Source organism: Salmo salar, chromosome 13 (assembly GCF_965601325.2).
Source record: "Salmo salar chromosome 13, fSalSal1, whole genome shotgun sequence".
Classification (NCBI taxonomy): Eukaryota; Metazoa; Chordata; class Actinopteri; order Salmoniformes; family Salmonidae; genus Salmo; species Salmo salar.
Window position 1 is genome coordinate 106,638,271 of NC_138303.1, and position 22,285 is coordinate 106,660,555.

Genomic DNA, 22,285 nt, shown 5'->3' on the forward strand with positions numbered 1-22,285 from the left:
GAGGGGTCATGTCGTAGAGGAGGAGGGTCTAGGGGTCATGTCGAAGAGGAGGGTCTAGGGGTCATGTCATAGAGGAGGAGGGTCTAGGGGTCATGTCGTAGAGGAGGAGGGCCTAGGGGTCATGTCGTAGAGGAGGAGGGATCATGTCGTAGAGGAGGAGGGGTCATGTCGTAGAGGAGGAGGGTCTAGGGATCATGTCGTAGAGGAGGAGGGGTCATGTCTTAGGGAGGAGGGTCTAGGGGTCATATTGTAGGGTGCAGGGTCTAGGGGTCATATTGTAGGGTGCAGGGTCTAGGGGTCATGTCGTAGAGGAGGAGGGTCTAGGGGTCATGTCGTAGAGGAGGAGGGTCTAGGGGTCATGTCGAAGAGGAGGAGGGTCTAGGGGTCATGTCGTAGAGGAGGAGGGTCTAGGGATCATGTCGTAGAGGAGGAGGGGTCATGTCGTAGAGGAGGAGGGTCTAGGGGTCATATTGTAGAGGAGGAGGGATCATGTCGTAGAGGAGGAGGGATCATGTCGTAGAGGAGGAGGGGTCATGTCGTAGAGGAGGAGGTTCTAGGGGTCATGTCGTAGAGGAGGAGGGATCATGTCGTAGAGGAGGAGGGGTCATGTCGTAGAGGAGGAGGGTCTAGGGGTCATGTCGTAGGGAGGAGGGTCTAGGGGTCATGTTGTAGGGAGGAGGGGTCATGTCGTAGAGGAGGAGGGTCTAGGGGTCATGTCCTAGAGGAGGAGGGTCTAGGGGTCATGTCGTAGGGTGCAGGGTCTAGGGGTCATGTCCTAGGGAGGAGGGTCTAGGGGTCATGTCCTAGGGAGGAGGGTCTAGGGGTCATGTCGTAGGGAGGAGGGTCTAGGGGTCATGTCCTAGGGAGGAGGGTCTAGGGGTCATGTCCTAGAGGAGGAGGGTCTAGGGGTCATGTCCTAGAGGAGGAGGGTCTAGGGGTCATGCCCAAAGGAGGAGGGTCTATGGGTCATGTCCTAGAGGAGGAGGGTCTAGGGGTCAAGTCCTAGGGAGGAGGGTCTAGGGGTCATGTCCTAGAGGAGGAGGGTCTAGGGGTCATGTCCTAGAGGAGGAGGGTCTAGGGGTCATGTCCTAGAGGAGGAAGGTCGAGGGGGTCATGTCCTAAAGCCTTACTGCCCCTGAGGAAGAGGTAGGGCTTCTCCACCAACACGGTCAGCACATAGCCAATCACCACCGTCAGAATCATGTGACCCAGGAACAGATAGAACTGAAGACGAAGAAAACAAAGGAAAACAACATCTCCAGAAGAGCAGAAAGATGCATCTTCTTTAAGCATAATATTCTATTATGATCTACAGTAGTAGGCCTGTCCCAGATCTGTTTGTGCTTACTTGCCAACTCAAGTCACTGCCATACCAAACATGTTTGGCATGGTAACAACCATGGAAGTTGGCTATGCAGCAGACACGTATCTGGGAATAGATTACAACTGTGTGAAATACTTACAAAGTTCATGTCTGTGTAGTGTATAGGAGTCTCCTGTTTGCCGTTGTATAGTATAATAAGAACAGGATGGATCAGGTAACAGGCAAAGCTGATATTGGACAGAGGAACCCACAGATTTAGTGACAGGAGGTTATCAACGAATCCTGGAGAGAGAGAGAGGGACAGAATATACAGCATGTGAGAGAGACACTGGGTAGTTACTGGAGACTGGGTAGTTACTGAAGACTGGGTAGTTACTGGAGACTGGGTAGTTACTGAAGACTGGGTAGTTACTGGAGACTGGGTAGTTACTGAAGACTGGGTAGTTACTGGAGACTGGGTAGTTACTGGAGACTGGGTAGTTTCTGGACACTGAGTAGTTACTGGAGACAGGGTAGTTACTGGAGACTGGGTAGTTACTGAAGACTGGGTAGTTACTGGACACTGGGTAGTTACTGGAGACTGGGTAGTTACTGGAGACTGAGTAGTTACTGGACACTGAGTAGTTACTGGACACTGGGTAGTTATTGGACACTGGGTAGTTACTGGAGACTGGGTAGTTACTGGAGACTGGGTAGTTACTGGAGACTGGGTAGTTACTGGAGACTGGGTAGAGACTGGGTAGTTACTGGAGACTGGGTAGTTACTGGAGACTGGGTAGTTACTGGACACTGGGTAGTTACTGGAGACTGGGTAGTTACTGGAGACTGGGTAGTTACTGGAGACTGGGTAGAGACTGGGTAGTTACTGGAGACTGGGTAGTTACTGGAGACTGGGTAGTTACTGGAGACTGGGTAGTTATTGGAGACTGGGTAGTTACTGGAGACTGGGTAGTTATTGGAGACTGGGTAGTTACTGAAGACTGGGTAGTTACTAGAGACTGGGTAGTTACTGGAGACTGGGTAGATATTGGAGACTGGGTAGTTACTGGAGACTGGGTAGTTAATGGAGAATGGGTAGTTACTGGAGACTGGGTAGTTACTGGAGACTGGGTAGTTACTGAAGACTGGGTAGTTACTAGAGACTGGGTAGTTACTGGAGACAGGGTAGTTACTGGAGACAGGGTAGTTACTGGAGACTGGGTAGTTATTGGAGACTGGGTAGTTACTGAAGACTGGGTAGTTATTGGAGACTGGGTAGTTACTGGAGACATGGTAGTTATTGGAGACTGGGTAATTACTGAAGACTGGGTAGTTACTGGAGACTGGGTAGTTACTGGAGACTGGGTTGTTACTGAAGACTGGGTAGTTACTGGAGACTGGGTAGTTATTGGAGTCTTGGTAGTTACTGGAGACTGGGTAGTTACTGGAGACTGGGTAGTTATTGGAGACTTGGTAGTTACTGAAGACTGGGTAGTTACTGAGAGACTGGGTAGTTACTGGAGCACTGGGTAGTTATTGGAGACTGGGTAATTACTGAAGACTGGGTAGTTACTGGAGACTGGGTAGTTACTGGAGACTGGGTAGTTACTGAAGACTGGGTAGTTACTGGAGACTGGGTAGTTACTGGAGACTGGGTAGTTACTGGAGACTGGGTAGTTATTGGACACTGGGTAGTTACTGGACACTGGGTAGTTACTGGAGACTGGGTAGTTCCTGGAGACTGGGTAGTTACTGGAGACTGGGTAGTTACTGGAGACTGGGTTGTTACTGAAGACTGGGTAGTTGCTGGAGACTGGGTAGTTACTGGAGACTTGGTAGTTACTGGAGACTGGGTAGTTACTGGAGACTGGGTAGTTATTGGAGACTTGGTAGTTACTGAAGACTGGGTAGTTACTGAAGACTGGGTAGTTACTGGAGACTGGGTAGTTACTGGAGACTGGGTAGTTACTGAAGACTGGGTAGTTACTGGAGACTGGGTAGTTACTGGAGACTGGGTAGTTACTGGAGACTTGGTAGTTACTGGAGACTGGGTAGATACTGGAGACTGGGTAGTTACTGAAGACAGGGTAGTTACTGCAGACTGGGTAGTTACTGGAGACTGGGTAGTTACTGGACACAGGGTAGTTACTGGAGACTGGGTAGTTACTGGAGACTGGGTAGTTACTGGACACTGGGTAGTTACTGGAGACTGGGTAGTTACTGGAGACTGGGTAGTTTGTGGACACTGAGTAGTTACTGGAGACAGGGTAGTTACTGCAGACTGGGTAGTTACTGGAGACAGAGAGTTACTGGACACTGGGTAGTTACTGGAGACTGGGTAGTTACTGGAGACTGGGTAGTTACTGGAGACTTGGTAGTTACTGGAGACTTGGTAGTTACTGGAGACTGGGTAGTTACTGGAGACTGGGAAGTTTTTGGAGACTTGGTAATTACTGGAGACTGGGTAATTACTGGAGACTGGGTAGTTACTGGAGACTGGATAATTACTGGAGACTGGGTAATTACTGGAGACTGGGTAGTTACTGGAGACTGGGTAGTTACTGGACACTGGGTAGTTACTGGAGACTTGGTAGTTACTGGAGACTGGGTAGTTACTGGAGACTGGGTAGTTAACAGAGACTGGGTAGTTACTGGAGACAGGGTAGTTATTGGAGACTGGGTAGTTATTGGAGACTGGGTAGTTACTGGAGACTGGGTAGTTTTTGGAGACTGGGTAGTTACTGGAGACTGGGTAGTTATTGGAGACTGGGTAGTTACTGGAGACTGGGTAGTTACTGGAGACTGGGTAGTTACTGAAGACTGGGTAGTTACTAGAGACTGGGTAGTTACTGGAGACAGGGTAGTTACTGGAGAAAGGGTAGTTACTGGACACTGGGTAGTTATTGGAGACTGGGTAGTTACTGAAGACTGGGTAGTTATTGGAGACTGGGTTGTTATTGGAGACTGGGTAGTTATTGGAGACTGGGTAGTTACTGGAGACTGGGTAGTTATTGGAGACTGGGTAGTTACTGGAGACTGGGTAGTTACTGGAGACTGGGTAGTTACTGAAGACTGGGTAGTTACTAGAGACTGGGTAGTTACTGGAGACAGGGTAGTTACTGGAGAAAGGGTAGTTACTGGAGACTGGGTAGTTATTGGAGACTGGGTAGTTACTGAAGACTGGGTAGTTATTGGAGACTGGGTAGTTACTGGAGACTTGGTAGTTATTGGAGACTGGGTAATTATTGAAGACTGGGTAGTTACTGGAGACTGGGTAGTTACTGGAGACTGGGTTGTTACTGAAGACTGGGTAGTTACTGGAGACTGGGTAGTTATTGGAGACTTGGTAGTTACTGGAGACTGGGTAGTTACTGGAGACTGGGTAGTTATTGGAGACTTGGTAGTTACTGAAGACTGGGTAGTTACTGGAGACTGGGTAGTTACTGGACACTGGGTAGTTACTGGAGACTGGGTAATTACTGAAGACTGGGTAGTTACTGGAGACTGGGTAGTTACTGGACAATGGGTAGTTACTGAAGACTGGGTAGTTACTGGAGACTGGGTAGTTACTGGAGACTGGGTAGTTACTGAAGACTGGGTAGTTACTGGAGACTGGGTAGTTATTGGACACTGGGTAGTTACTGGACACTGGGTAGTTACTGGAGACTGGGTAGTTCCTGGAGACTGGGTAGTTACTGAAGACTGGGTAGTTACTGGAGACTGGGTAGTTACTGGAGACTGGGTAGTTATTGGAGACTTGGTAGTTACTGGAGACTGGGTAGTTGCTGGAGACTGGGTAGTTACTGAAGACTTGGTAGTTACTGCAGACTGGGTAGTTACTGGAGACAGAGAGTTACTGGACACTGGGTAGTTACTGGAGACTGGGTAGTTACTGGAGACTGGGTAGTTACTGGAGACTTGGTAGTTACTGGAGACTTGGTAGTTACTGGAGACTGGGTAGTTACTGAAGACTGGGTAGTTACTGGAGACTGGGAAGTTTTTGGAGACTTGGTAATTACTGGAGACTGGGTAATTACTGGAGACTGGCTAGTTACTGGAGACTGGGTAATTACTGGAGACTGGGTAATTCTGGAGACTGGGTAGTTACTGGACACTGGGTAGTTACTGGACACTGGGTAGTTACTGGAGACTGGGTAGTTACTGGAGACTGGGTAGTTACTGGACACTGGGTAGTTACTGGAGACTTGGTAGTTACTGGAGACTGGGTAGTTACTGGAGACTGGGTAGTTAACAGAGACTGGGTAGTTACTGGAGACAGGGTAGTTAACAGAGACTGGGTAGTTACTGGAGACTGGGTAGTTATTGAAGACTGGGTAGTTACTGGAGACTGGGTAGTTACTGGAGACTGGGTAGTTACTGGACACTGGGTAGTTATTGGAGACTGGGAAGTTATTGGAGACTGGGTAGTTACTGGAGACTGGGTAGTTACTGGAGACTGGGTAGTTACTGGACACTGGGTAGTTACTGGACACTGGGTAGTTATTGGACACTGGGTAGTTACTGGAGACTGGGTAGTTACTGGAGACTGGGTAGTTACTGGAGACTGGGTAGTTACTGGAGACTGGGTGGAGACTGGGTAGTTACTGGAGACTGGGTAGTTACTGGAGACTGGGTAGTTACTGGAGACTGGGTAGTTACTGGACACTGGGTAGTTACTGGACACTGGGTAGTTACTGGAGACTGGGTAGTTCCTGGAGACTGGGTAGTTGTTGGAGACTGGGTAGTTACTGGAGACTGGGTAGTTACTGGAGACTGGGTAGTTACTGAAGACTGGGTAGTTACTGGAGACTGGGTAGTTACTGGAGACAGGGTAGTTACTGGACACTGGGTAGTTACTGGAGACTGGGTAGTTAATGGACACTGGGTAGTTACTGGAGACTGGGTAGTTACTGGAGACTGGGTAGTTACTGGAGACTGGGTCGTTACTGGAGACTGGGTAGTTACTGGACACTGGGTAGTTACTGGACACTGGGTAGTTACTGGAGACTGGGTAGTTACTGGAGACTGGGTAGTTACTGGAGACTGGGTCGTTCCTGGAGACTGGGTAGTTACTGGACACTGGGTAGTTACTGGACACTGGGTAGTTACTGGAGACTGGGTAGTTACTGAAGACTGGGTAGTTACTGGAGACTGGGTAGTTACTGGAGACTGGATAGTTACTGGAGACTTGGTAGTTACTGGAGACTGGGTAGTTACTGGAGACTGGGTAGTTACTGAAGACAGGGTAGTTACTGAAGACTGGGTAGTTACTGGAGACTGGGTAGTTACTGGACACTGGGTAGTTACTGGAGACTGGGTAGTTCCTGGAGACTGGGTAGTTACTGGAGACTGGGTAGTTACTGGAGACTGGGTAGTTTCTGGACACTGAGTAGTTACTGGAGACAGGGTAGTTACTGGAGACTGGGTAGTTACTGAAGACTGGGTAGTTACTGGACACTGGGTAGTTACTGGAGACTGGGTAGTTACTGGAGACTGAGTAGTTACTGGACACTGAGTAGTTACTGGACACTGGGTAGTTATTGGACACTGGGTAGTTACTGGAGACTGGGTAGTTACTGGAGACTGGGTAGTTACTGGAGACTGGGTAGAGACTGGGTAGTTACTGGAGACTGGGTAGTTACTGGAGACTGGGTAGTTACTGGACACTGGGTAGTTACTGGAGACTGGGTAGTTACTGGAGACTGGGTAGTTACTGGAGACTTGGTAGAGACTGGGTAGTTACTGGAGACTGGGTAGTTACTGGAGACTGGGTAGTTACTGGAGACTGGGTAGTTATTGGAGACTGGGTAGTTACTGGAGACTGGGTAGTTACTGGAGACTGGGTAGTTACTGAAGACTGGGTAGTTACTAGAGACTGGGTAGTTACTGGAGACTGGGTAGATATTGGAGACTGGGAAGTTATTGGAGACTGGGTAGTTACTGGAGACTGGGTAGTTACTGGAGACTGGGTAGTTACTGGACACTGGGTAGTTACTGGACACTGGGTAGTTATTGGACACTGGGTAGTTACTGGAGACTGGGTAGTTACTGGAGACTGGGTAGTTACTGGAGACTGGGTAGTTACTGAAGACTGGGTGGAGACTGGGTAGTTACTGGAGACTGGGTAGTTACTGGAGACTGGGTAGTTACTGGAGACTGGGTAGTTACTGGACACTGGGTAGTTACTGGACACTGGGTAGTTACTGGAGACTGGGTAGTTCCTGGAGACTGGGTAGTTGTTGGAGACTGGGTAGTTACTGGAGACTGGGTAGTTACTGGAGACTGGGTAGTTACTGAAGACTGGGTAGTTACTGGAGACTGGGTAGTTACTGGAGACAGGGTAGTTACTGGACACTGGGTAGTTACTGGAGACTGGGTAGTTAATGGACACTGGGTAGTTACTGGAGACTGGGTAGTTACTGGAGACTGGGTAGTTACTGGAGACTGGGTAGTTACTGGAGACTGGGTCGTTACTGGAGACTGGGTAGTTACTGGACACTGGGTAGTTACTGGACACTGGGTAGTTACTGGAGACTGGGTAGTTACTGGAGACTGGGTAGTTACTGGAGACTGGGTCGTTCCTGGAGACTGGGTAGTTACTGGACACTGGGTAGTTACTGGACACTGGGTAGTTACTGGAGACTGGGTAGTTACTGAAGACTGGGTAGTTACTGGAGACTGGGTAGTTACTGGAGACTGGATAGTTACTGGAGACTTGGTAGTTACTGGAGACTGGGTAGTTACTGGAGACTGGGTAGTTACTGAAGACAGGGTAGTTACTGAAGACTGGGTAGTTACTGGAGACTGGGTAGTTACTGGACACTGGGTAGTTACTGGAGACTGGGTAGTTACTGGACACTGGGTAGTTACTGGAGACTGGGTAGTTACTGGAGACTGGGTAGTTTCTGGACACTGAGTAGTTACTGGAGACAGGGTAGTTACTGGAGACTGGGTAGTTACTGAAGACTGGGTAGTTACTGGACACTGGGTAGTTACTGGAGACTGGGTAGTTACTGGAGACTGAGTAGTTACTGGACACTGAGTAGTTACTGGACACTGGGTAGTTATTGGACACTGGGTAGTTACTGGAGACTGGGTAGTTACTGGAGACTGGGTAGTTACTGGAGACTGGGTAGAGACTGGGTAGTTACTGGAGACTGGGTAGTTACTGGAGACTGGGTAGTTACTGGACACTGGGTAGTTACTGGAGACTGGGTAGTTACTGGAGACTGGGTAGTTACTGGAGACTTGGTAGAGACTGGGTAGTTACTGGAGACTGGGTAGTTACTGGAGACTGGGTAGTTACTGGAGACTGGGTAGTTATTGGAGACTGGGTAGTTACTGGAGACTGGGTAGTTACTGGAGACTGGGTAGTTACTGAAGACTGGGTAGTTACTAGAGACTGGGTAGTTACTGGAGACTGGGTAGATATTGGAGACTGGGTAGTTACTGGAGACTGGGTAGTTATTGGAGACTGGGTAGTTACTGGAGACTGGGTAGTTACTGGAGACTGGGTAGTTACTGAAGACTGGGTAGTTACTAGAGACTGGGTAGTTACTGGAGACAGGGTAGTTACTGGAGACAGGGTAGTTACTGGAGACTGGGTAGTTATTGGAGACTGGGTAGTTACTGAAGACTGGGTAGTTATTGGAGACTGGGTAGTTACTGGAGACTTGGTAGTTATTGGAGACTGGGTAATTACTGAAGACTGGGTAGTTACTGGAGACTGGGTAGTTACTGGAGACTGGGTTGTTACTGAAGACTGGGTAGTTACTGGAGACTGGGTAGTTATTGGAGTCTTGGTAGTTACTGGAGACTGGGTAGTTACTGGAGACTGGGTAGTTATTGGAGACTTGGTAGTTACTGAAGACTGGGTAGTTACTGGAGACTGGGTAGTTACTGGACACTGGGTAGTTATTGGAGACTGGGTAATTACTGAAGACTGGGTAGTTACTGGAGACTGGGTAGTTACTGGACACTGGGTAGTTACTGAAGACTGGGTAGTTACTGGAGACTGGGTAGTTACTGGAGACTGGGTAGTTACTGGAGACTGGGTAGTTACTGGAGACTGGGTAGTTATTGGACACTGGGTAGTTACTGGACACTGGGTAGTTACTGGAGACTGGGTAGTTCCTGGAGACTGGGTAGTTACTGAAGACTGGGTAGTTACTGGAGACTGGGTAGTTACTGGAGACTGGGTAGTTATTGGAGACTTGATGGTTACTGGAGACTGGGTAGTTGCTGGAGACTGGGTAGTTACTGAAGACTTGGTAGTTACTGCAGACTGGGTAGTTACTGGAGACAGAGAGTTACTGGACACTGGGTAGTTACTGGAGACTGGGTAGTTACTGGAGACTGGGTAGTTACTGGAGACTTGGTAGTTACTGGAGACTTGGTAGTTACTGGAGACTGGGTAGTTACTGGAGACTGGGAAGTTTTTGGAGACTTGGTAATTACTGGAGACTGGGTAATTACTGGAGACTGGGTAGTTACTGGAGACTGGGTAATTACTGGAGACTGGGTAGTTACTGGACACTGGGTAGTTACTGGAGACTTGGTAGTTACTGGAGACTGGGTAGTTACTGGAGACTGGGTAGTTAACAGAGACTGGGTAGTTACTGGAGACAGGGTAGTTAACAGAGACTGGGTAGTTACTGGAGACTGGGTAGTTACTGAAGACTGGGTAGTTACTGGAGACTGGGTAGTTACTGGACACAGGGTAGTTACTGGAGACTGGGTAGTTACTGGAGACTGGGTAGTTACTGGACACAGGGTAGTTACTGGAGACTGGGTAGTTACTGGAGACTGGGTAGTTACTGAAGACTGGGTAGTTACTGAAGACTGGGTAGTTACTGGAGACTGGGTAGTTACTGGACACTGGGTAGTTACTGGAGACTGGGTAGTTACTGGAGACTGGGTAGTTACTGGACACTGGGTAGTTACTGGAGACTGGGTAGTTACTGATGACTGCGCAGTTACTGGAGACGGGGTAGTTACTGGAGACAGGGTAGTTACTGAAGACTGGGTAGTTACTGGAGACTGGGTAGTTACTGGAGACAGGGTAGTTACTGGACACCGGGTAGTTACTGGAGACAGGGTAGTTACTGGACACTGGGTAGTTACTGGAGACAGGGTAGTTACTGGAGACAGGGTAGTTACTGGAGACTGGGTAGTTCTGAAGACTGGGTAGTTACTGGAGACTGGGTAGTTACTGGACACTGGGTAGTTACTGGACACTGGGTAGTTATTGGAGACTGGGTAGTTACTGGAGACTGGGTAGTTACTGAAGACTGGGTAGTTACTGAAGACTGGGTAGTTACTGGAGACTGGGTAGTTACTGGAGACTGGGTAGTTACTGGACACTGGGTAGTTACTGGACACTGGGTAGTTATTGGACACTGGGTAGTTACTGGAGACTGGGTAGTTACTGGAGACTGGGTAGTTACTGGAGACTGGGTAGTTATGGAGACTGGGTAGTTACTGGACACTGGGTAGTTACTGGACACTGGGTAGTTATTGGACACTGGGTAGTTACTGGAGACTGGGTAGTTACTGGAGACTGGGTAGTTACTGGAGACTGGGTAGTTACTGGAGACTGGGTGGAGACTGGGTAGTTACTGGAGACTGGGTAGTTACTGGAGACTGGGTAGTTACTGGAGACTGGGTAGTTACTGGACACTGGGTAGTTACTGGAGACTGGGTAGTTCCTGGAGACTGGGTAGTTGTTGGAGACTGGGTAGTTACTGGAGACTGGGTAGTTACTGGAGACTGGGTAGTTACTGAAGACTGGGTAGTTACTGGAGACTGGGTAGTTACTGGAGACAGGGTAGTTACTGGACACTGGGTAGTTACTGGAGACTGGGTAGTTAATGGACACTGGGTAGTTACTGGAGACTGGGTAGTTACTGGAGACTGGGTAGTTACTGGAGACTGGGTAGTTACTGGAGACTGGGTCGTTACTGGAGACTGGGTAGTTACTGGAGACTGGGTCGTTACTGGAGACTGGGTAGTTACTGGACACTGGGTAGTTACTGGACACTGGGTAGTTACTGGAGACTGGGTAGTTACTGGAGACTGGGTAGTTACTGGAGACTGGGTCGTTCCTGGAGACTGGGTAGTTACTGGACACTGGGTAGTTACTGGACACTGGGTAGTTACTGGAGACTGGGTAGTTACTGAAGACTGGGTAGTTACTGGAGACTGGGTAGTTACTGGAGACTGGGTAGTTACTGGAGACTTGGTAGTTACTGGAGACTGGGTAGTTACTGGAGACTGGGTAGTTACTGAAGACAGGGTAGTTACTGAAGACTGGGTAGTTACTGGAGACTGGGTAGTTACTGGACACTGGGTAGTTACTGGAGACTGGGTAGTTACTGGAGACTGGGTAGTTACTGGACACTGGGTAGTTACTGGAGACTGGGTAGTTACTGGAGACTGGGTAGTTTCTGGACACTGGGTAGTTACTGGAGACAGGGTAGTTACTGGAGACTGGGTAGTTACTGAAGACTGGGTAGTTACTGGACACTGGGTAGTTACTGGAGACTGGGTAGTTACTGGAGACTGAGTAGTTACTGGACACTGAGTAGTTACTGGACACTGGGTAGTTATTGGACACTGGGTAGTTACTGGAGACTGGGTAGTTACTGGAGACTGGGTAGTTACTGGAGACTGGGTAGAGACTGGGTAGTTTCTGGAGACTGGGTAGTTACTGGAGACTGGGTAGTTACTGGAGACTGGGTAGTTACTGGAGACTGGGTAGTTACTGGAGACTGGGTAGAGACTGGGTAGTTACTGGAGACTGGGTAGTTACTGGAGACTGGGTAGTTACTGAAGACAGGGTAGTTACTGAAGACTGGGTAGTTACTGGACACTGGGTAGTTACTGGAGACTGGGTAGAGACTGGGTAGTTACTGAAGACTGGGTAGTTACTGGAGACTGGGTAGTTACTGGACACTGGGTAGTTACTGGAGACTGGGTAGTTACTGGACACTGGGTAGTTACTGGAGACTGGGTAGTTACTGGAGACTGGGTAGTTACTGTAGACTGGGTAGTTACTGGACACTGAGTAGTTACTGGACACTGGGTAGTTATTGGACACTGGGTAGTTACTGGAGACTGGGTAGTTACTGGAGACTGGGAAGTTACTGGAGACTGGGTAGAGACTGGGTAGTTACTGGAGACTGGGTAGTTACTGGAGACTGGGTAGTTACTGGAGACTGGGTAGTTACTGGAGACAGGGTAGTTACTGAAGACTGGGTAGTTACTGGAGACTGGGTAGTTACTGGACACTGGGTAGTTACTGGACACTGGGTAGTTACTAGAGACTGGGTAGTTACTGGACACTGGGTAGTTACTGGACACTGGGTAGTTACTGGAGACTGGGTAGTTACTGGAGACTGGGTAGTTACTGAAGACAGGGTAGTTACTGAAGACTGGGTAGTTACTGGACACTGGGTAGTTACTGGAGACTGGGTAGAGACTGGGTAGTTACTGAAGACTGGGTAGTTACTGGAGACTGGGTAGTTACTGGACACTGGGTAGTTACTGGAGACTGGGTAGTTACTGGACACTGGGTAGTTACTGGAGACTGGGTAGTTACTGGAGACTGGGTAGTTACTGTAGACTGGGTAGTTACTGGACACTGAGTAGTTACTGGACACTGGGTAGTTATTGGACACTGGGTAGTTACTGGAGACTGGGTAGTTACTGGAGACTGGGAAGTTACTGGAGACTGGGTAGAGACTGGGTAGTTACTGGAGACTGGGTAGTTACTGGAGACTGGGTAGTTACTGGAGACTGGGTAGTTACTGGAGACAGGGTAGTTACTGAAGACTGGGTAGTTACTGGAGACTGGGTAGTTACTGGACACTGGGTAGTTACTGGACACTGGGTAGTTACTAGAGACTGGGTAGTTACTGGACACTGGGTAGTTACTGGACACTGGGTAGTTACTGGAGACTGGGTAGTTACTGGAGACTGGGTAGTTACTGGAGACTGGGTAGTTACTGGAGACTGGGTAATTACTGGAGACTGGGTAGTTACTGGACACTGGGTAGTTACTGGAGACTGGGTAGTTACTGGAGACTTGGTAGTTACTGGAGACTGGGTAGTTACTGGAGACTGGGTCGTTACTGGAGACTGGGTCGTTACTGGAGACTGGGTTTGTTTTAGGGACAGGGATTTTACCTGACCACATGAGGAAAAACTCTGATCCTTTGCTAAAGGATGTAACTAAGACTGTTACATAGAAAACGACTAAGGGCCCATAATTTTTACCGGTCAGATCAAATGGTCAGCAAAGACTCCTAGCCCTAGATCTGTTCAGAAGACTATGTCTGGGACTTGTGGTAGGTGGGTTGTCAGTGCTCAGGTCTCACCTCCGTATCCCTCCTCACAGGCCAGTATGATCCAGGCCACGGCCAGGGCCCAGAGGGAGCGATGGATCCCCTGGTAGAGGGCGTGAGGCGCGGACGGCTGGGGTGGGACATCCCGGAGGACATAGGCCAATCCTACCAATATCGCCATGACTGACAGGCAACAGAACCAACCTACTGCAGCCTGCCACTGAGTTGTTACACAGACACAGGAGAGGAGAGGAGAGGAGAGGAGAGGAGAGGAGAGGAGAGGAGAGGAGAGGAGAGGAGAGGAGAGGAGAGGAGAGGAGAGGAGAGGAGAGGAGAGGAGAGGAGAGGAGAGGAGAGGGATATGTTATTGAAACGAAACAGGGCTGTAGTGTTAAAACCTTAATGCATTAAAAGGTGGGTAAACCCTGTTCAGAAAATTGTAAAGGTAGGTAACTGAGTTCACCGAGTGTTAAGCAGTTAAAGGTTATTCAGTTAATTCATGTTATTACCTGATGTTTTAAAAGGTGGCCTTTCTTAGTTGTCATGCTTATCCCTGCCAGGATCCCGATCAGGTAGGGCCCGTATCTGGTGTAGGGTTTATTGTAGTAATACTGGAAGTAGTTTTCATATTTTCTGGACCATATACAACATAAACAATAATGGCAATGTTGGAACAGAATACATATTATACTGGACATTTTGGGTGATTCATATCTGTAACAGTTGATTTTTTTATGATTTATGTAGGTCTTGTAATGGGCCAATGAAAGCTTCATTATGCTTTTATAATTATTCTTTGGTTAAAGTGTTACCAGTTGATCTTACAGTGTGGTAGGCTGGGTAACGTACAGTGTGGTAGTCTGGGTAACTTACAATGTGGTAGTCTGAGTAATTTACAGCGTGGTAGTCTGGGTAATGTACAATGTGGTAGTCTGGGTAACTTACAGTGTGGTAGTTTGGTGAACTTCCCGTGTGGCAGGCTGGGTAACTTACAGTGTGGTAGGCTGGTGAACTTACAGTGTGGTAGTCTGGGTCATTTACAGTGTGGTAGTCTGGGTAATTTACAGTGTGGTAGTCTGGATAATTTACCCTGTGGTAGTCTGGGTAATTTACAGTGTGGTAGTCTGGGTAATTTATAGTGTGGTAGTCTGGATAATTTACAGTGTGGTAGGCTGGTGAACTTACAGTGTGGTAGGCTCGTGAATTTACAGTGTGGTAGGCTGGTGAACTTACAGTGTGGTAGGCTGGTGAACTTACAGTGTGGTAGGCTCGTGAATTTACAGTGTGGTAGGCTGGTGAACTTACAGTGTGGTAGGCTGGTGAACTTACAGTGTGGTAGCCAGGGTAATTTACAGTGTGGTAGGCTGGTGAACTTATAGTGTGGTAGGCTGGTGAACTTACAGTGTGGTAGGCTGGTGAACTTACAGTGTGGTAGGCTGGGTAATTTACAGTGTGGTAGGCTGGTGAATTTACAGTGTGGTAGGCTGGTGAACTTACAGTGTGGTAGGCTGGTGAACTGGGAGGTGCAGTAGGGCAGTGAGAACAGCGCTAGTCAGACTGGACAGAAACAGCAGAGCTGAAGCCACACCAACCAGAATACCTTTGTTCCTGAAAGACAACAGAGAGAAGGACATTTATTGAGAATGAAATAGAATGATCATTAGAATAGCCATTTTGCATTGTGAATGACTTACAGCCTATAGAGGTAGATGAGCAGGGGGGTTGTTGCATAGAACTGGAAATCCAGGGACAGATACCAGGTCCATGGAGCACACTGTAGAGACAGATGACCTCTACATTATCTCAGTCATAACCAACAGTCATAGATAATGACAGATGACATCTGCATTATCTCAGTCATAACCAACAGTCATATTTAAAAAAATATTTTTTTACATATTTTTTTTTACACTGTCTGTGTGTTTGTCCTGTCTGAAGCACCCTTTCAGCCTTAAACGAATTGCCCCTCTGGGATTAATAAAGTTGTATTGTATTGTATTGTAGTGGCTAGTACCAGTCCAAACATTTCAGTGTAGTACTACTACTGCTAAAACAATGAGAGTTACAGGTTATCTAAAAGGCTCATTATGTTAATAGGGGTGAAGAGGTTGTTGACCAGTAAGCTAGGGTTAGGGTTAAGGTTAGGTTTAGGGTTAGGGGTTAGAGTAGTGGTTAGGTTAAGGGTTAGGTTTGTGGTTAGGGTCAGGGGTCATTCTCACTATGTCAGTGATGGTGAAGAGGTTGTTGACCAGAAGCAGGTTGGACCACCAGTACTTTTTACAGTTGATGATCTCATCCTCGGCGATGAACCAGAATGCACCTCTCTGGACCACGGAGAAGAGGCCGATAGCGAGACACACGATGAAGAGGTGCAGCGGCTGGACTCTGGGAGGGAGGGCAGGACAATAACAAATCAACAATGATCAGCAAAGAAGAGCAAAAAACATACAGCAGATTGGCGTTGTGGTTCTATAAACAGACTGTAATGATTTCAGTGATCCAGGTCACCCTTACACATAGCACTCAGGGTCTCTCCTGGTTAAATAAAAGTTGAGGAGCGATGGATTTACCTTTTAAACCTCTTGAAGAGGAAGTTGGCCACCAGACCTGGACTCAGTTTGTCCTCCGCTCTCTGGATGGACCCCAGCAGGGACCTTGCACTCAAAAGACCCCTGGGACACAGACCAGACAGGTGCAGAGATCAGTGATTACTTCAAGGAAGATGAGGAAGAAAGGATGCATCTTAGAAAAAAGGGTTCCAAAAGGGTTCTTCATCTTTCCCCATAAGAGAATCCTTTTTGGTTCCAGGTAGAACCATTTTGGGTTCCATGTAGAACCCTCTTTAGAAAGGGTTCTACATGGAACACAAAAGGGTTCTACCTGCAACCAAAAAGGGTTCTTCAAAAGGTTCTCCCATGGGGACAGCCAAAGAACCCTTTAAGGTTCTAGAAAGAAAAAAATGTGCTAAGAGTGGAGTTGAACTGGGCTGTGTTCTCACCCTAGGAGCAGAAAGGTATCCACAGCCAGATAGACAGGTCCACTGAAGGCAAACACATGCAGAGGGTTTTTCTCCACTGTCCCTTTCCATCTCTTTTCATTATCTGTAATCAGTCAATTGTATATCTGTATCCGTAAATAGCTGATATTAATATCCAATTCATTCATCAAGTATTGTAGATTGATCGAATCTTTACGGTATACTATCCTATCAAACGCTGAGTCTGAAATAGCCGCCTGGCCATTTTAATAGCTGGGCATCGGCACATATTTCAGTAAATAAACGCCTGTTTCAAATAAACGGCAGATCTAAATAAATTGTTTATGAGGTTACCATGGACACCACTCTGATATTCCCGCAAAAGCCGACTCCGGGTGTCCTGCAAAATGATCAGGGTGAAAGCAAATTAGATCTACGCCACCGTGAGTGACAGTGGGGCCTCTGACTTCGCTGCTAGTCCAGGCTGGCTTGACAAATTCCTAGAGCGCAATGGTTTTTCCTCAAGCGCAATGGGCTCAAATTGAAGCCTGTCTCTAATAAGCGGCAGTTGTGTTCAGTGATTGAAGCAAATAAACGTCTGGGCTATTAATTGAAGTTTTAAGGTAGACAGCATTGTAATGAACCTTGCCTAGGTAAGCCTGTTACCATCCACCCCAAAAGGGCTAACTAACCCTTATTGGAACAGTGGTTGGCAGGTCTGCCTACAAGCTGGGAGACCTGGGTTTGAGACCTGCAAGGGGTGTTAGTTACACTGTGACCATTCGCTAGAATTGCTACAGTACAGAGAATGAGTATTTCCTCTGAGACATACCGAGGTTGTTCCAGGCGCTGAGCTGGACAGTGTGTCCACAGATTATCCATAGAAGGCTAAAGATGCGGATCCCATTCAGGGAGGAGTAGCCTCCACCTGGGGTAGCTGTAGAGAGGACCTCCTGGCTGCAGGCCTGGAAGGAGAAGGCCTGCAGCCACGAGTACATACAACCTGTAGGCAGACAGCAGGAGTGTGGGTTAGTTAGTTAGGAATGATGCACCAAATAAACCCAGTGTATAGTTTTTTTGTTGATGTATGCAATGACACTTTTTCACCTGCAATAAAACATTTTTTTTTTCTGAGATCAAAGTTCAGGAAACTATAAAGAGCTCAAGTAATGAATAAATATGAATAATATATCCCAGACAAAGCATCAGTAGTCCAGTGTGTTTGTAGATTTGTGGTGCAGACTATTTTAAAACATGGTGTACTTGCTCTTCTTACTGCCCTCCTCCTTCTCCTCTTCCTCCTCTGTGTATTGCTCCATCTGGCTGTCCAGTTGTCCAGAGCAGCTGTTGTTACTGCCTCCACCACTGGACGTGCCGTTGGACATCAGCGTCCCATAGAGGTTTGGGTCCCTGGTTTTCAGAGAAGAAGACTCCACTCCAGGGCTGACCTCTCTGTTTCTCTGCCATCTCACTATGGCCACGAACAGGGTCGCAGTCAAGGGGACGGCCACCAACGCACAACACACAAACCTGACGGACGGATGGGGACACAGTCAGACAAACCTGACGGACAGATGGGGACAGAGTCAGACATCCCAAATCACTTTCTTTGACTTTGGATTGAGTTTTTGGACTATCTGGGGATGTTAGTTAGATACTCAGAATGAAATCATTTTTGTAAGTATCCCATCTACGCAGATTCGATATGGTTGGGGTTAGAGTTATGACGTACAGGCAGGTGACAACAATGTCATGACTACACATGAGGATCCAAGGGCTCAGATCAGCTTGGCATGGTTGACAAATAACCAGGCCCTCTCTCACCCACAGAAGAGGGGAGGAGGGGGGTCTGGGCTGCTTTTTGACACCTCACACCCGGTTGTACATTTTAAGCAGCAGAACTCTCTCTGTACCCGGAAAACTAACGTCTATTTTGTGATGACATATTTTTTTAAATAAAAATGGTAAAACGAAAATACTGTAACTTGAAAAGTATACACATTGTATATGTCAGGTTTTCATCTTATATGTTGTGGGGAGACATGAACAATGATGAAAATATTTTTGTTAGGATAGGAATGCGGTTTTTGTTTTCTAACGAGATCATAGATTTGATGATACTTTGCACCAGTAAGTAGCCTAGCCACCAAGGGAGCTCAGAGGTCGTGTCAGGATGATGGAATTTCCCTTTTACGCAGAGTGCATAAAGGCTTGGAAGAGAAATTAACATCAGACCAGAAAGACGTGAGACCGTGGTCCACACGTTTGAAATGGTTAGAACTTAACCTCAACACGAGGTGAAAAAGATAAACTCACAGGACACCGCCGGTCTGCAGCTGCGCATGTAAAGTGGTTCAATTCTGACTATTCACACGAGCTAAGAACAAGTTCTGAACAAAGACACCACTGGTGACCGGACAACTAAAAACGAGGACAATCAGATCCTTACAAGTGAGCTGAGTGACTACACAGCCAAATAACCCCTTTCAAGAAAGGTTGGTTTCACCAGAGCAAGACGACAAACAACGGCATTCACACATAAATACATTAATAATTTTTTACTCCAAACGGGCGGTGGTTCAAGGTGTGCAAGGTATTAGGATTACTTTGAGGGTAGTTTCCAAATATATGAACAATAAGTGTCTCTTTCCCTTTGTCTCTGTCTCTCTCTCTCTCTACCCCCTCCATCTATGTTTTAACAAGCCATCATATCTTGTCAGTCCACTAGGGACCTTTGTCTCATGTAAGTGTGTATGTTTATTCTGTGTTATTATTTAGTTAGCTAGTAAATAAATAATGAAACCAATTTGTGTGGTACGGAATGATCAGTAAAGCTGGGGTTTTTGCGGATCCAAGAAGGCTGCGATCGTTCAGATTATGAGACTGATATGAGGTAATGATTAATAAGTGACTGTTATCCATATATAATTTCTAGATCTTTTGGAGTTTCATTTGAGAGACAACTTATTAAACAACTTATTCTGTGGTGCCCCAAATATTAATGAGTTAATTGTTACATTATTAATTTAATCGGGTAACAATTAAACATAGTTAGTGGATTGAATAAATAACAGTCATCAGATTAACGAAAGTAAAGTCACGACAACAGACAGGTCTGGAGCACCAGTATGGGACAGACACAGGAGTCAGTGGCAGGGTTAGGTGTCAGGGGTTAGGGTGAACTGCACTCACAGGCAAGTGACAACAGACAGGTCTGGAGCACCAGTATGGGACAGACACTGGGTCATGAACAGGCCCTGAGTGGACTGGGCCAGTAGGGTGGACGGTACTGGAGGGATCAGGGAGGTCCTGGCCTTCTGGAAGGTCTCTGGGGACACAGACACAATGGGTACAAGTCATAATAACAACATAATACATGCTTATAACTGTTTATAAATGCTTTATGGATAATTATAAATGTTATTCATTCTATTGCAGACAAAGCTACTGACCGTAAACAACTAGTGTCTGAACCTCTTCCTCCACACAGGAATCAGGAACACATATTCCAACAAAGTACTGGATTGGGTCCTGTGTCAGAACAACATTATAGTACTGTAATTCATTTATCTCAATGTACATACTGTAGTTAGAATCAAATAGAATACAATAACATATGATATAATTCAATACTACAATGGAGAGTTGTAGCAGTGTGACTATATAAAAAAAAGAAGGGTTTATTTCCTCACTTGTTTGAGGAAGACCTGGCAGTACTGTCCAGTAAAGGAGGGTCCCTGGACAGACAGACACTCCTGGAGAGACCCAGGCCTGTTCACGTTGCCCCCCACCACATCACTACCCATCTTCCCAAAGGCATCATACACTAGATGGACACAAAACATACACATACCAATGAGTGATTGCTACGCTAAGCTATGAGATATCTTTTGAAATGTTATAGACATGTTGTTTCAAAACTAATGCAGTCATTTCTCTGACAATACATGTTGTTTTAAAACTAATGCAGTAATTTCTCTGACAATACATGTTGTTTTAAAACTAATGCAGTAATTTCTCTGACAATACATGTTGTTTTAAAACTAATGCAGTAATTTCTCTGACAATACATGTTGTTTCAAAACTAATGCAGTCATTTCTCTGACAATACATGTTGTTAGAGAAATAAATAACTATTCATTTAATTAACATTAAAAAAGGTTTTGCCCCAAAAATATTTGTTGTAAGGAACCAGACCCTGAGAATTACAGAGAAATCTGAGAAGGATCAAATTAAGCCTCCTGTTAAACTTCAGACAAGTGAAAACATAGCAAATAGTCAGTCCTATCTTTATTCAATCACATTTTAAATGTAACCTTTATTTAACTAGGATAGTCAGTTAAGGACAAATTCTTATTTACAATGACAGCCTACCAGGGAACAGTGGGTTAACTGCCTTGTTCAGGGGCAGAACGACAGATTTTTACCTTGTCAGCTCAGGATTAGATCCAGCAACCTTTCCAACGCTCTAACCGCTAGGCTACCTGCCGCCCCACATGTCAACAATAAGAAAACCTTTTATTTTTTTTCAAATAGAGAGCAAGTACTCACTTAAAGCAGCATATTCACTGGGCAGGTCCTTGTTTAGCTCTGAGAGAAAAGTCCTGGTGTCCTGCGTGCATTTCTCAGAGACATTTATGGAATATACTGCTAAAGAATACAACGTTAAGCAGTGGACCAAACAACTAGCCCTCCACAGTAGCACCATCTTGGGGAGGATAGCATCCTTCCATTTCGTGACTAGGACCTTTAAATAATGTTAAGAGTTACATGGTCACAGTGGAAGTGATGATGACTTCCGGTTAGGTAATCTGTAGCTTGACCAATCAGTGTGGTAATTGGTGGCTTCACACATGGATGTGAGTGACCAGTCCCCCGGCACTCTAAACCAGCTGTCAATGGCTTTTGATCCAACAGGTACATGTAACGGTTCTTTCATCACAATTATCATTCATTCAAACGTTTATTCATGAAGCAATAACGATCTTCTCTCATAATATTGACTGATTAGTGAGGACATACAGGCTTGAATTCAAATGTTACGGTGTCACTAAATTGGAAATCTAATCCAATCTAATTGAAATTCAAATCCCATGAAGACCAATTACGCATTTTGGACAGGAAATTAGTTCATCATGTGTGTTGAAGGTCAAATGTGACTCATAACATGGATGTAATTGGCAGTTAAGAAGTCTGTAAACTGCTTGCTTGACGTCAACACATGTATCACTGCGTGTCCTAATGACACCCTTGGATGGGATTAACGTACACCATACAGCCTTGAAGCAAAGAGAGAGGAGAGAAAGAGACCATAGCAGGGAAGAGAAGGGAGAGTCAGTCTGTAGCAGGGAAGAGAAAGGAGAGAGTCTGTAGCAGGGAAGAGAAAGGAGAGAGTCTGTAGCAGGGAAGAGAAAGGAGAGAGTCTGTAGCAGGGAAGAGAAAGGAGAGAGTCTGTAGCAGGGAAGAGAAAGGAGAGAGTCTGTAGCAGGGAAGAGAAAGGAGAGACAGTCTGTAGCAGGGAAGAGAAAGGAGAGAGTCTGTAGCAGGGAAGAGAAGGGAGAGTCAGTCTGTAGCAGGGAAGAGAAAGGAGAGAGTCTGTAGCAGGGAAGAGAAAGGAGAGAGTCTGTAGCAGGGAAGAGAAAGGAGAGAGTCTGTAGCAGG

At 46.6% G+C, this 22,285-nt stretch overlaps 1 protein-coding gene across 1 annotated transcript; it reads right to left on the bottom strand.

The window, feature by feature from the left end:
• Positions 1 to 1,074: 1,074 nt before the first annotated feature.
• oacyl (O-acyltransferase like) lies at positions 1,075 to 20,430 on the bottom strand. Its single transcript, XM_082959760.1, has 14 exons — positions 20,317 to 20,430; positions 20,077 to 20,155; positions 19,817 to 19,952; positions 17,901 to 18,154; positions 17,457 to 17,627; positions 17,363 to 17,375; positions 16,218 to 16,319; positions 15,867 to 16,032; positions 15,342 to 15,382; positions 15,145 to 15,255; positions 14,157 to 14,280; positions 13,681 to 13,867; positions 1,464 to 1,606; positions 1,075 to 1,224 (listed from the first exon to the last, which is right to left on the bottom strand). The coding sequence occupies exons 1-14, from the start codon at positions 20,428 to 20,430 to the stop codon at positions 1,075 to 1,077; spliced, it is 1,791 nt and encodes a 596-aa protein (XP_082815886.1).
• Between the last annotated feature and the right edge of the window lie 1,855 nt (positions 20,431 to 22,285).